Source organism: Diplotaxodon limnothrissa, linkage group LG12 (assembly GCF_057381915.1).
Source record: "Diplotaxodon limnothrissa isolate DT_005_m linkage group LG12, D_limnothrissa_male_GT1.1, whole genome shotgun sequence".
Taxonomy (NCBI): Eukaryota; Metazoa; Chordata; class Actinopteri; order Cichliformes; family Cichlidae; genus Diplotaxodon; species Diplotaxodon limnothrissa.
Genome location: NC_140607.1, coordinates 38,128,966 through 38,144,401, shown reverse-complemented (window position 1 = coordinate 38,144,401; position 15,436 = coordinate 38,128,966). Strand labels below are relative to the sequence as shown.

Genomic DNA, 15,436 nt, shown 5'->3' with positions numbered 1-15,436 from the left:
TAAATAAAGAAAATCTTAAATAGGAATGTGAGGGGGGGGGATGGGACACTGCACAGGAATGAGCAGCAGTACAGACTAAACAGTACAAAAAATGTTTGTTTTGTTTTTTGTGTGGCAGTTGTTGCAGTGGCTGTGGTCCTTGATGATGCTGTGTGCTTTAAGGAAGCCTCGTGCCAGTGATGGGCTCTGCTGCCTTCACCACCCTCTGTAGTGATTTACGGCTGCTGGCAGAGCAGCTTCCGTACCAAACTGTGATGCAGCTCGTCAGCAAGCTCTCGATCGCACACCTGTAGAAATTTGAGGTGATGTTGGCGTTCATGCCAAACTTCCTCCACCTCCTCAGGAAGTAAAGCCGCTGGCGAGCTTTCCTGATAGCAGTGTCTGTGTGAAGGGTCCAGGAGAAGTCCTCAGTGATGTTGACTCCAAGGAACTTGAAGCTGCTGACCCTTTCGACCTTGACACCGTTGATGTGGATGGGCTGGTGCTCCCTGACTGGTCGTTTCCTGTAGTCCACTATCATCTCTCTAGTTTTGCTGATGTTGAGAGTCAGGTTATTTTCCAGACACCACTCGTACAGTGCCATCACCTCCTCTCTATAGGTGTCTCATCATTGCCTGTGATGAGGCCTATGATGGTTGTGTCATCATCAAACTTGATGATGATGTTGGACTCTTGTTTAGCAACACAGTCGTGTGTGAGCAGGGAATATAGGAGGGGGCTAAGCACACAACCCTGTGGCGTACCTGTGTTTAGGATGAGTGATGAGGAGGTGTGCTTACCAACTCTCACCACCTGGGGCCTGTTTGTGAGGAAGTTCAGAATCCATCTGCAGATCGGTGTTCCCAGCCCAAGGTCGACGAGCTTCGTGGCAAGTTTTGAGGGGATGATGGTGTTAAATGCCGAGCTGTAGTCGATGAAGAGCATCCTTGCATATGTATTCCCTTTCTCCAGGTGAGTGAGGGTGGTGTGCGTTGCAGAATATAAATACGTAATATGTACTGTTTAATTACTTGTTATCATGTGCAGTGAGCAGAGACCTGCAGCTGCCTGGGTTTGATCTCTCGTACTGTCTGTGAACTTAAAACTAAAATCATCCATAAAACAAACGGAATTATTCTCAGACACAGTTTCATTCATGGATCACTGAAAGCTTTTATACAAATAAAAGCTTTTTCCTGCCTGATGGGCAGTAACGCGTAAAGCGATAGGGATGGGTATCGAAAACCGGTTCTTGTTGAGAACCGGTTCCCACTGTTTCAATTCCTTGGAATCGTTTGCCATTTTTGCAAACGATTCCCTTATCGATTCCAGTCGCCCCGAATGACGTCACCACGTTGCGGAGCGTCATTTACCTGGCAGGAAACATGGCAGCTCAGACGCTAGAAAGTTTGGTTATACTTTACAAGAACGGATGACAACAGGGCAACTTGCAATACTTGCAAAGTAGATACTTCATTTAAGGGAGGAAACACTACGAATATGCAAAAGCATTTGCTCACAAAACACACGATGACCTTAAATGAATGTCGTGTTTTTAATTCCGCTCCGGACTCGTGAATCTCAACCCAGCAGCAGCGCTAACGTTTGCACGTCCTCTCCCGTTAATGCGGCAGGTAAATAATCAACTAACAGTGCATATTATGTTAGTGCGATCTGCCTTATTACAAAACCTGCTATTACTGTGCATTTAGGTGATCATGATGAGAGAGACAGAGTCTGGCTGGCGCTCGCTGGCAGTTCTCGCTGCAGTCTACCGGTAGCGTCTCCTTTCAAGCCAGGATAGACGAACGTCACCGAGCAGTGACTCAGTTTGTGGTCAAAGGTTTGCACCCGTTTGCCACAGCAGATGATTTTCGGTAAGTGAATGTGTTTAATTGTAGGCAGGGACATTACTGGATATTCTTGTGTAATTGCTACAGAATAATTTATGTTAAACTTTGTTATTGCTACAGAAGAATATTTATTTTATTATTTTACATTTACAATTTTTTTCCCCGGGGTCCCTGTGACACCACATTGAAGAGCCATAGGCTGGATCTCTTAAGATCTCACTGTTGGGTTTGTAACGCCATGTTACTCCTAAATTTCTACCTTGTTCAAAGAGAAGATATAAAACAAAGTTCTAAGCTAATCGACCTTAGTGTTCTCCTTTTTTAAAAAGAATCGATAAAGAATCGAATCGTTAAACAGAATCGAAAATGGAATCGGAATCGTGAAAATCTTATCAATACCCATCCCTATAAAGCGATCAATTTTTACAAGTAACAATTAAAGTAAGGGATTACTATTGCATAACAAGCAATTAGATTACTGTTACTTTTAAGCACACAGTGTTAGTAAACCATGATTTTGTTTGCGAGAGTGTCTCATGACCATGATGCAAGCGCGTGCAGCGTTCGTGGTAGTGACTGAAAGAATCTTTTAAAATCACTTTCCTGTTGTTTCAAAAGAATACGAAAAGAACTTAATTAAGAAATACGGGCTTCAGATTGTGACACACCATGGACCCACACAGCACTCAATCATTTTGCACTTTTATTTACACAGTGTGTCAAATGCCAGATGCATCCCTCCGGGCAGATTAGACACAGAGTTTCCTGGTCGGCACCCTAATGACTCTGGACGCACACACACATCATCTCTGGTCTTCCACATCACTATCAAAAAAAAAAAAATCAAGAATGAAATTACTTGCTACTACGCAAGTAACCCCGGCGGAAGGGGCTACATGAATAGGATGAGGGACCTATGGATTCTTCGATACCCAACATCCACAATGACGGCGAAACAACTAGTAGCTCAGTGTTCCAACATTCGAAAGAAGGGACTGCTCTCACAGCTAGAGATTGACGAGGTACAACACAAATGCTACAGCTGGAGAAATACCAAGGGCTCAGAGAAGAGCTCGAGAGGATGTGGAGGGTGAAGGTAACGGTGGTCCCCGTGGTAATCGGAGCACTAGGTGCGGTGACTCCCAAGCTAGGCGAGTGGCTCCAGCAGATCCCGGGAAAAACATCGGAGATCTCTGTCCAGAAGAGCGCAGTCCTGGGAACAGCTAAGATACTGCGCAGGACCCTCAAGCTCCCAGGCCTCTGGTAGAGGACCCGAGCTTGAAGGATTAACCGCCCGCAGGGGCGTGCTGGGTGTGTGTTATTATATATATATATATATATATATATATATATATATATATATATATATATATATATATATATATATATATATATGTATGTATATATATATATATATATATATATCATCTAAAACCTAGATGTTATATATATATATATATATATATATATATATATATATATATATATATATATGTTATATATATATATATATATATATATATATATATATATATATGTTATATATATATATATATATATATATATATATATATATATATATATATATATATATATATAACATATATATAACATCTAGGTTTTAGATGATATATATATATATATATATAACATCTAGGTCTTAGATGTTCTGACTGGCTGATACCTAAAACCTGATTCTGCCACTTTATTTTTTTCATTCAGATTTTGTGTCACATGCTGTGCAGCCGATGACTAAATTCCACCACATGGGGGTGTAGCTCAGTGGCAGAGCATTTGACTGTAGATCAAGAGGTCTCTGGTTCAATTCCAGATGCCCCCTGTGGGGGCTCAGTGTGTCCTTCAGTCTCTCTGCTGTAGAGATGATCGTTGGTACTTTCATCTATTGTCTCAATAGGCAAATCTATGAAATGCTGAGGAGTGTGTGCTGCAGCTTCACAGAACCCAAAGTGCTGGGGTCCGTTCTTCGTACCTCGCTAAGTAAGTTAGCTGGATCTGATTGTTGACGATTTCACGTGATCTTGGATCGTTCGGTTCTCCGAAGCTCATCCGGGACTTGCTGTCATAGCAACAGATCCGTAAGCGTAAACCTGCTCGGGAGCAGGTTTACTTTATGTAAACAAGATTAGATCGCGGCCACGCAGGTATGTCCGCTTCATTTATACGAAAGCAACAGCGATATTTTACCACTGTTTGTCCATAAATAAATAACATCAATGTAACTAAAGATAATGCAGCACTTGATCCTTTTATTGATTCCATACAGATACATACAGGTCATTTCCTAACAAAAGGGAAATGTACTATTAACATTCTATTTCATGTATTTGATTATTTCAGATGTAATTCATATTTCAGAGTAGTAATAGTAAATCACTTCGTGTAATCAAGATGAGAGACCACGGCTATAAAAGCGAAGGTGGATTTGGGAAGTCTGTCGCAGCCATGTCCTGTCCGTATACGCGAGCCACCCATTGCGGAAGGTGCAAGATTGATAAGGAGAGTTTTCAGAATCCAGCGTATATTGCGGGACAGACAGGATCCTTTAGCTCAGCGCGACAGTGTGCTCATAGAGAGATATCGATTTTCCCGTGAGGGTATTATTCACTTAACCAACTTGTTGATGAGGGGGTGCAGGACCACCACCTGTCTTTTTTTGCTCTGCCCTTTTCTTGGTTGCTGTTATAAACAAACAAACAGATTATTTCAGGGTCTCTTTCCAAGAGACTAAAAGCAATATAAGTGATAAATATTACCATTCTGTAGAATATTCTTATATTTCACTTTTACTTGTTCCCATGTTCTAGTGGGTCCTGTTGTGGCTCTAATGTGAAAGAGGATATAATGTAATATAATATAATATAATAAATTTACCCTACCACCTACTGGTGTTGGCCAGAGGGGCCGATGGTGCGATATGGCAGCCTGGCTTCTGTCAGTCTGTCCCAGGGCAGCTGTGGCTACAACCGTAGCTTACCTCCACCAGTGTGTGAATGTGAGAGTGAATGAATAGTGGCATTGTAAAGCGCTTTGGGTGCCTTGAAAAGCGCTATATCAATCCACTCCATTATTATTGTTATTATTAAATTACTTACGAGTTTAATTTGTCAGCAACTTCCTGCCAGCCCTCTCTCCTTGCTTTTGCAGCCTTTGCAGTGTTCCCTTGAGTTTTAATTAAACTCTGAAACTCCTGAAATCCCTCAATCAAGAGTTCTTGCTCTGCTGCCGAAAAATACCGAGCGCGCTCCTTCGACATTTTCGCCGACCAATCAAAGGGTTGCCGATCAATGTTTCTACTATCGATGCGTAGCTCCTGTTAAGCCACCCAGTGATCTCACATTACTTCATCCAGCTGTACTGATCGTCAACAACAGGTGAGAACCGGAATAGCGAGCTCAAAGTTGGCGCGATGATTTGATCTTGGATGTAGTAAGCGAGGTACGAAGAACGGACCCCTGATCTTCACTCAGTAAAGGAATTTTCAGCATTCTGTAACAACAGCCAAGCAGAATCATGAAGACTGTGATAAACAACATTTATAACATGTTTCCTGTTTCACTGCACAATAACAGACAAGCTGTTTTCATCACAGCAGGAACATTATTAGAGTTTGTTACAGAGGCGTCACCTTTACTGTAACAGGCTGAGCTCACAGGAGTCTCAGTCGATGTCAGACTGAACTGCAACATAATCAACAGTTTTTAGGAGATGAGTTTAGTTACTGTCACTAGAGTTTGGTCTGTTTGGAGGTCACAGCTGGATCGGTGAGCTTCACAGAGCTGTCCGCCTTCAGACTCGACGGTTTCCTGGATATAAGAAAAACAGAAGAAGAAGAAAGTCAGGTGACATAATACACTTAAAGCTAAAAAAGGGAAACCTCCAGAGCAGCAATGTCAAACTGCTTCAGTGGCCACCTCTCTCCATCACTGAGTCAGTCTCAACTTTACGGCATTTAAAACATGTTTTTAATAACTGGTTTATTTTGATGCTGCTGAGGCTTCACTGACAGCTGGATGCTGACACCAGTCGCCCTGCTACGCCTCCATGATTGTGCCATTTGGAACAATCTACTTTTCTTTAATATTTATCAGTGTGATGCTCAGATTACGTGTGTCTGTTTGTTATACAGTTTATGGATGCAGTTTGCTGTGGGGAGAAGATAAGTCAGCATAACAACCTCTCATTGCTTTAACACAGCGAAGGCTACAACACAAACACTGAGGCTCTGTCCCTCTTTCACATACAGTCTATGAACTGAACTACTTAAATAGGAGGATGTTGTCTGCCTGATATCTAAACTGATGAAGGAATGGAGAGTTTAAATGGTAGTTGTAAACAGCTATATCATATAATAACTGCAGCTGTAGCTGTGATCAGACATCCCCCTGCAGGCCCTGAAGCTGAGCTCTGAGCTCCTCACAAACCTGCTGGAGCCAGCTTCCATCCTGGGGAGCACGTTTTTGTGTTTCAGCGCGGGGCGAGGCACAAAACCCAGATCTCCCGGCCTGTAGCGGGCCAGCTGGAACTGGAAACTCCAATCTGGATCCAGACTCCTTGTTCTACACAGACGATAAAGATGCAGGATTTCTGTCAGTCATCAACCTGTCAGGTATTTGCAGACCATCTTAGCGAGCACTGATTTTATTACCGGGCTGCTGCAGAGTCAGGCGTCTGCAGCTCGTTCACTTTGCCGCCGTCAGCAGCGGAGCTGGCAAATCCGTCTCTGCTTAAAAGCACCAGCATCCTCTGCATCAGCTGCTTCCACTGGTCCACCTCTGAGTCCTGCTGCAGGTGAAAACAAGACTGAAACAGTCTGATTGGCTGAGATAAAGACCTCACCTTCTTCACTGGAGCATGGAACCATCGTCATCGACAGAGAAATAAAATGAATTCAGTTTGCTTGCAACAACTTTGTCTTTTACAGATAAATTCCACCTTGTCATAAATCTTTTTTTCCATTTCTGTATTCTAAAACATAAAACGTTGATGAGGCGAATACCTCGTGTGTTCTGTGTTAGCTGAAGGTTTCAGACTTTTACTTTGAAATGATGTCGGTCTCACTGAAGCTCACTTTTCTAAAATCGAGCAGTCGGTCAGAAAGTACGACACCTGTCATCTGCACACGTTCCAGAGTCAGCGCTGTCATCTTACCATCAGTGCTTGTCTGAGAGCAACAGCTGCTTCCTGAATGATGTTCTTCATCCTGCTCCTCCTCCTCCTCTCCTGTTGAAGCTCCGCCTCCAGCCGGCTGATCTGAGCTCTGTTTTTACTGCACTGTTCAGACAGAGAGGCCTGATTCTGCCTGAAAGCACAAGCAGAGGGGGTATAGCTCAGTGGTAGAGCATTTGACTGCAGATCAAGAGGTCTCTGGTTCAAATCCGGATGCCCCCTGAGCAAATGTTATGCCACCCTGAGTTACCTGCCATCATAGTTCAGAGCAGGAGTGGGAATGTGTTTTAGATGTGTCCTTGATCCAACACAGCTGATCTAAATGGCTAAATGACCTCCTCAACCTGTCCTGAAGTTCTCCAGAGGCCTGGTAATGACCTAATCATGTGATTCAGGTGTGCTGACCCAGGGTGAGATCACAGGAGACTCTTCCGCTTTTCCTCAAAGTGAAACAATTTCTCCCCTTTAAGGAAAAGATCACTTTCTACTCCATATAATTTATTTTTCAACTTCAAAACAATCCTTACTCTTCTCCATCCTCTGCATTTAAGCCACCTTTCTTCTGATTGGTTGCCTCTTTCAAACAGGTTTGTCCTGAACAGTGCATATATGGCAGAAATGATAATAACAGGCTGACCCTGACATGTTTAACTAATAATAATAAATAATGAACGATATCAGTGAGTACTCCAAACTGATGCACAACTTTCTGTTTTCTGCCTGAATCTGAGCCTTTAAACTAAAATACACTTTTCTAGTTTTGCATGTAAAGAATTATTCATTTTGAATGAACACGTTTCCTGTTGTGTTTCTATGTACAAATAATAATTTATGGAGTTAAATGTACGATATTTCACAGACACTGTTTTGTGTGGCCGTAGTTAACACGTCAGGTCAAGGCTGCTCTTATCTTGCATGTGTGAAAGAGGGATTTTTTGAGCTCTTGGCTTGGAAACACAGAGGAGCAACTGAGGTGGAAAAAAAGGAGGCGAGCACTCCGAGTCACTGATGACAGCAGCTGGGACCGCTGCAAACGTCGCTTTCTTTGTCTGCAGTGATGAACAAGGCTTCATTGTGCAGAGATCTGCGTCTGCCTGAGAAGAATGCGACCTTGCTGATAAGAAAAGTAGCAGAGCAGAGCAGAGCAGTGAGTGATGAGCATTTAATGTTCATATCAGGCACCTGTTTGAGTACCTGCTTGATGGGAGCCACAAGTGCTCTTTTCTAGAGGCATTTTTTTAGTGTGTGTGTGTGTGTGTGTGTGTGGAGTCCTGCCTGTGCCCCTCACAGTAACATTTAACGATTAATCACAGTGTTGCTAAATAACAGGCTCTGGGTTGCATCAGTCACATGATGACCATTAACCAATGATCGCCCTTGACAGCAGAGCGCGCTGGTCACGAGTCAGGAACGAGCTCTACAGCACGCAGGAGTATTAGCTTATGTACACGTTGGTCAGTTGTGTTGTGGTAACTGACGAATTGAAACAAACGAGCGTGCTGTGTGTAAAACCGCGTGACAACCATCACCTGTCCTTTTATTAACTGCACAAGTAGTAGCTGCTAACTAACTGGGTGAGGCTGTCCTGGGTCTGTGGGTCTGTCCCCGTTTTATGGAACATATTTATTTTTACAGGGCTTTTCCTCCCTTTATGGAGGGCTTACATTTAGTATATTTACACAGTGAGAGAGAGAGAGTGTGTGTGTGTGTGTGTGTGTGTGTGTGTGTGTGTGTGTGTGTGTGTGGCAAAGTGCTCCTGCGCAGTGTACCATAGGCACGAGAAAAGTTGTCGTACCATAGGCACGAGGAGTGTGTGTGTGTGTGTGTGTGTGTGTGTGTGTGTGTGTTTTGCCTTATGATTCCAAGCACTGTCACCAATCTTTGCATTTTATTATTATCTCACCTGTTTAATCAGCTACATTCTCTCCAATGGACTTTTTACCGTCTACGGTCTCAGATCCACACAGCCCCGCCCTCCAGCACTGTCAGCAACAACATTGTACCCATCAGGTAAAACTAGTTTCTTGATGAGTGTGGGTTGTTGTTCCAGGCTGAACGCTTCCCTTTTTAACTTTGAGCCCCGCCCCTTCAAACCTCTGCACTGCCCGGGTTCATTTTCATTCTGAATACAAATTTCTGTATTTCTGCTGCACTAATGTAAAATACTAGTTTATGTCTTTGTATTGAAGTAAAACAAAAATGAATGCACAAATATTTTTCTATTTTTAAATATTAATACATGAATTTTCCAGCAATCATAAGTAAAAAAGGAATAAACTATAAACTACTGTGGGTGTTTTCTTGTCTCGTTCAGGGAGGCCTCATCATCATGATCCAGCCATCAGCTGCTACCAGTAACACGATTCAGTGCTTTTATGTTTCCTGTCTGTCTCCTTTGTGTCTCTGTTGTTATTGATTTATTTGATTACTTATTATTGATGAATCTTACTGTGGAGTTATTGCTTGCATATAAACGTACCACAAATGAGACTACGAGCCCGTATGTGTAATAACTGCACCTACTGCTTTGCTTTCATTAACGTGAACCTGAGTGAGACTCATCTGTACGGACGGCAGAGTGAACTTTGACCTCAGCGCCTCCATCTTGCCCAGGGCTCCTGCGTGTTCGGTCTGAAGCTGCTCGAGCCGCTGCCTGCAGTCCTTCTGCTCCACCTGCAGCTGCTGGCACTTCTCTGTGAGCTGCTCCACCACCTGATGGAGAGAGTTGGGTATGGATTTAGAGTGAATCACTTGTTTTTCACGTTAAGAAGACGTTGGCGTTAAACACGATGAAAGGGCCTGGCACTGGGAGCACACTGTCTAGTGCTGGTCCACTTTTCAGTAACCTTGATTTAACTAAATAAAATGTGGATTATTTGAAGCCGCTGTAATCTGAGTGGACAGTGAAGCATGACTGTGGTTACACTGCATTTAAAATATTAAATTAAACTTAAAGACATTTAGAATTCCTTCTCTTACCTTCTTACGGACGCAGCTGGTGCGTGACGTGTCTCTGAGCATTTCTTCCAGGTTTTCCACATCCATGCTGAGCTGACTCTTGCAGCCCCGCAGGGCAGCATTCTCCTCCATCAGGATCTGCACCTGCTCCGACAGCTGCCCCACGCGAGCTTTCACCTCCGCATTCTCCTGCAGCGCCAGCCTGGTCGTCTCCGGGACTTTCTGGTCCACCAGGAGCTGCACCTCTGCTGCCATGGCTGCAGCGTGAGACTCCATCTCCCTCTCCAATCTTTGGCAGGACACAAGACAAAGAAGGTAAAGTCAGAGGGTATTTTAGGTGGATAATTCAGGTATGCAGCCTTGTGAGGAGACACTGACGATATTTGTGTATTTGCTGTGCAGTAGATAAGGTGAGTGTTCTCATATATATATAGCCAGATATTTAATTCAATTCAATTTTATTTATATAGCGCCAAATCACAACAAAAGTCGCCTCAAGGCGCTTCATATTGTACAGCAGATACAGAGAAAAACCCAACAATCATATGACCCCGTATGAGCAGCACTTTGGCGACAGTGGGAAGGAAAAACTCCCTTTTAACAGGAAGAAACCTCCAGCAGAACCAGGCTCAGAGGGGGGCGGGGCCATCTGCTGCGATTGGTTGGGGTGAGAGAAAACTTATTTTATGCCCTTAAATTTATGCCTGCAGGTTCAGAGCTTCAAAGGAACACGACCCTTGGTGGGACGAGGATCACATAAAGGAAAAAACATTAGTGCTACAGAGGCAGGATTAACATGTCGTCCTGAAGACAAGCTGCGAGTTGCTGCGATGACACGGATTTGTTTACAGTCTGAACTTAAACTAGTTTCTACGAGTGGACTCGACCCGGGTAATGAAAAGAGTCTGTGCTGTGATTTTTATGTACTAAAGTGGATTCCACCTCCTCTTTTCCAGCAGCGCTTTCATCTCCAGGCTGTGAATGTCATCCTTGTGCTCTTCCTTCTGACTCGCCAGCTGCTTCTCCAGAGACTCTAAGCTGGACATCATCTCCTCCTTTTGCCCCTGAAACGCCTCCAGGCTTGCAAACCTCTCCGCTAGAGGAGAGAAGAGGAGAGTTTAAATCATTCCCTGAAGCCAGTCTTTGCTGAAATAAACCTCCTGAAAGTTTAATGGTTCCTGCTGGAAACACTTGCATCCAAAAGAAATCTGGGCTGGATTTTCTAGGAATACTATAAATATAGGAATACTATAAATATAGGAATACTATAAAGCTGAGCTCCTTTTAACATCTTTGGCAGGGAGAGGCTGATCGAGGCCTCTTCCAGCAAATCACTGTCAGCTCTTTTCAGCCTTTCCAAAAGTAAAACCTTTTTTTAAATTTTAGTATTATTAATTTCTATATTTGAGACAAAACAAAAAGGCTTTAATTGGAAGGAAAACTTTTGAGTTCCCACATTTGAATTCTTGTGGCTGACACTTCATGGTATGATACAACATTAAACTAATGTTTAAGAACAGGCTTCAGAAAGTTAAATGGAAAATGTATATTCTCCTGAAATGCAAAGACATATTTAATTTAACATATTTAAAATATCACGAGATTCCAAATAATGTAATCTTTAAGATTCCCCCACAGAGCTTTATTGATGCTACACAGACACACACACCGCCCTCATAAATATGAACAAATACTTTGGAGTAAAATCCATCTGAAATGTATAAAATCAAAGGTTTATTTATTCAAATAATTGATTATTGAGGAAAATATGTCTCGGTATAAACTGAACTCATACCAGTCGTTTGACCAGATTCCATTAAGATTAGTTACACGTAAAACGTTCAAACAAAAGAATGCAGTGATATTTTGTAATGATTGTGAAAGCATATGTTTGAAATAAAAATGAACTGAACTGAAAAGGGAGGAAGATCCAGAAATTTCATCTTTTATTTAAAAAAAAAAATCCTTATTATTATTTTAAAAATCGAATCCCTACCATCACTTTGATGTTTATGTGGATACCCTGTGGTAAACTCTGGTGGGCTACATGCTAAGAGCTGAACTTTTACCGAGTGCTGTGTTTTCTTTGATAAGCTCATCGATGCGGTTCTGAAGCTCCTGCCTCTCCCGGCTGTGCCGCAGCTGCAGGGCGTCTCTTTCCTGATCTGAAGCCTGCAGCTGGTTCTGCAGCCGCTGCGACAGCTCGCCCACCTCGTCCTCCTTCTCCAACAGGGAACGCTTCAGGTACGCGATCGTGTCTCTGTTCTCCTGCTCCAGTGTGCTGCGCTGAGTCAGCAAGTCTTTCCTCTGTCTCACAAGGTCATCACATTTCAGCTGATATCTGAGGGGTTAAGGATGACAGCTTCAACGATTTATAAACTGCATCTGGCCTTTTCTGGATTTCAAGCAGCTCTACAGCTCGAGCAGAGCATGCACTGTCTGAGTGACCTCAAGCTCACTCAGACCGATGGATGCCTGAAACAAATAAATATGTGAAGGTCTCGAGGCCTGTAGAAACCACAGTTTTGCAGGTGTGAGAGTGATATTTTATTTCCAGCTTCTCAAATACAAAATATCTTTAAAACAGGCCAAATCAGGTGAATGTTTTTGACAGATAAGATGGAAAACTCTAAAAAATATTCCCAGTGTGACATGTACCAAATCCAAATGAACTTTTTTTTTATTTTAGAAAAAGCAAGTTTCCAATACTTGAAAAACAAACAGACACTTTCAACACTTAACTTTCTTTCTTTTGAGAAAATTCTGACAGTAAGCACCTAAAATTACTGACACAAGACAATCAACTTGCCTGAAATACTTTAATATTCTTTTGAACCTTGGTTAGTTTCAAAGTCACCACAAAGCAGTGTGAGAAACATGAGTCTCACACTGCAATTTACTTTCTTTTCTTTTTTAAATAAATTTTAATGCTTTTTGCAACAGCATACAAAGGTCTGTTTTCCCAGTAATATGCTGCAGTAATAGGAACCCTCCCCCCCTCACCTCCCCCCCTGCTCTCTTCCAAACTTACATCAAATAAAAAACACATAGAATATGTGTACATTTGTGACATTTATACATATTGAAGGAAACAAAAAAGAGAAAAAAACAAACAAAAAAAAAAACCAATAGAAACAGCTAGCACAGACTAAACAATTTTCCCCTCATCCAAAACGGAAAAATGTTCCACGGGCTTCTCCACATTTAAAACATGTATCTGGAATTCTGTTATTATATTTGTTCAATTTCACCAGTGTTACATATGTTTGCATGATCCAATTATATTGTAATAACTTTAGGTTAATATTAATCGATTGTTTTTGTGATTTTAAGCAAATTGGCTTCCATGTCTCCTCAGAAATATTAATATTTAGGTCCTTTCTCCAAGCTTCTAACTTAGAAGCTGATGTTTCTGGAGAGGCAGAGACAATCCAGTTATAGAATGTTGAAATTAAGCCTTTATTACCACCTTTTTCCACCATTAACTCCTCTAACTTACTTAACTGGGGGAACGCTGAGAAACTGATTTTGCATGAAAGAAATGAAGCTTCTAATCTGTAAATACTTTTGAAACTAAATCCTCAAATGAGACCATTATTCCATCACAAAAAAGATCACCCACTTTCCTAACACCTTTTTCTGCCCAACCCTGGAACCCTGCGTCCAAATTTCCTGGTGCAAATAAAGCATTTCCTCAAATAGGACTAACCTGAGAGAGATTATTCTTAATATTCATCATTTCTTTTATTGTAAACCAAACTTCAATCATATTTTGGACTATGGGATTATTTGTTTCTTTCTTTAATTGTTTTGGCTGTGCAGAGTGTAAGTACAAGTTTAATGGCATTTTAAGAGAATTTGCTTCCCTTCCCTCCCAAGATGGGGTATTTTGGGATGAAAAATAAAACATTATCCTATATATATATATATAACATTGTCCTTAGTTGAATAGCCAGATAGTACCAGTAAAAATTGGGGACATTTCAACCCCCCTGTATCAAAGGGAAGATACAACAAAGACAAGCGAATGCGGGGATGCTTCTTGTTCCAAATAAACTCTCTGACTAATGACGCTGGTTTGCTAAACAATCTTCCAAGTGTCTCCCTTTAGCATTTTTCTCATGCAGTATAAATACTGATTTATGGTTTGGACGTGTGCAGAGGGTTGGTATATAAACTGGACAGAGGATGTTAAAGAAGGAGCTGCAAGGAAGAAAACAGGAAGACCACGGAGAGCTAGTGTGGGAGAGGAGGATGTTAGAGACGATGCTCTGCTGTGATGACACTTAAAAAGAGAAGAAACTTGTGAATATGTTGGATAGAAAAAAATGAAAAGTCACTTTCATAAGTAAATCCTAGTACATGGCATGTGAAAGAAGCATGTAGTAAATGTTTTGTTGTATTTTGTTCATGTGAACCTGCATTAACACACTTTTCAAACCCCCTCATGAAGGAACCCCGGGATCATTGTTATCTGAGCGCACCAAAGAATGAAGCGTCTCACTGTAGCTTGTAAAATCAGTTCATTTCAATGAAGCTTTGTAAATTCAGCCTCCATTATGCTAATGCAACATTAGATCGAGTTAGCAAATAAAACATATTTAAGATATCATTACAAAGTGCTTTTTACTGCACACACAATCACTCTAAACATTACGGTAAACTTAAACGGCTCACCGCTCCAGCTCGTCGGTTAAATACGCTATCTGTGTCAGGTAGAGGTCCTTCTCTTTGTCCGCAGACCCGCTTTTCTCTGCAGGAAACTCGGAGTTTTCCTTTTTCGGTGTCTTCTTGTTTCCATCTCGTTTGTCGCTGCCTTTTCTCTCCGTCTTTCTGGGCATTGTGTCTCACAGAAAGTTAGCTAAAGTTTCCGCCGATAGCCCGGCGCGAGAAACTAAACGGCACCGTTGCTAGGCAATGCTGCCTTCAGTGACTTCTCGGAAACGGTGACGACTTCTTCTTTAACCTGATTCGTGATTGTGAATTGACTGAGATTTAAACTTTCTTGATAACAATTTAATACATACCGTACTGGAATAAAATACTTTCATGCCTTTTAAATGTGGCAGAGCTAATATATATTTCCATTCTGTTTAATATGCCATCATTTTCCCTTAAAATTCAGTTAATGTGCAATCACAAATAGAACTAAATGCATAGAAAATAAGAATGAAAAGAAAAGAAAAAAGACACTGGCGAGTACAAAAGAAATTGAAGATTGAGTTCATGATTGTAGCTAAAAGGTATCAACGGGGGAAAATATCAATATAATACATAATAACAGTGAAGCAGCATTTGAACTACACACGGAAAGCTTCAGAAACAATTCAGAGACTAAAGTGTCGAAAATGAAAGAAACTCTTTATATGCTTTCACTTTCAGTAGCACAAATTGGTTTTGCCATCTCCTTGTGTCCACCCAGGTAAATTAAATATATAAAGACAACGTTATTGCGTGGC

At 41.6% G+C, this 15,436-nt stretch overlaps 1 protein-coding gene and 2 non-coding genes across 3 annotated transcripts; 2 read left to right on the top strand and 1 right to left on the bottom strand.

Annotated features, from left to right (window-relative positions):
* Window positions 1–3,600: 3,600 nt before the first annotated feature.
* On the top strand, window positions 3,601–3,672 carry trnay-gua (transfer RNA tyrosine (anticodon GUA)). The gene has a single exon. It is a non-coding gene; the product is annotated as a tRNA-Tyr (tRNA).
* A 1,905-nt stretch (window positions 3,673–5,577) lies between these two features.
* LOC146621861 (cilia- and flagella-associated protein 157-like) lies at window positions 5,578–14,818 on the bottom strand. Its single transcript, XM_085366933.1, has 9 exons — window positions 14,655–14,818; window positions 12,047–12,318; window positions 10,920–11,073; window positions 9,999–10,266; window positions 9,610–9,731; window positions 7,002–7,152; window positions 6,499–6,635; window positions 6,275–6,409; window positions 5,578–5,656 (listed from the first exon to the last, which is right to left on the bottom strand). Exons 1-9 carry the CDS (start codon window positions 14,816–14,818, stop codon window positions 5,578–5,580), a joined length of 1,482 nt encoding a protein of 493 aa, XP_085223059.1.
* Window positions 7,170–7,241, top strand: trnac-gca (transfer RNA cysteine (anticodon GCA)). Its single transcript has one exon. It is a non-coding gene; the product is annotated as a tRNA-Cys (tRNA).
* Window positions 14,819–15,436: the final 618 nt, after the last annotated feature.

Bases quoted from the DNA above. Each gene is read 5' to 3' on its own strand.
- LOC146621861 (XM_085366933.1), bottom strand. From the start codon at position 14,818: ATGCCCAGAAAGACGGAGAGAAAAGGCAGCGACAAACGAGATGGAAAC. The intron at 10,267-10,919 runs GTGGAATCCACT...GTCCTGCCAAAG, and splicing joins GCGCTGCTGGAAAAGAGGAG to ATTGGAGAGGGAGATGGAGT. The intron at 5,657-6,274 runs GTTTGTGAGGAG...TCTTATATCCAG, and splicing joins ATGGAAGCTGGCTCCAGCAG to GAAACCGTCGAGTCTGAAGG.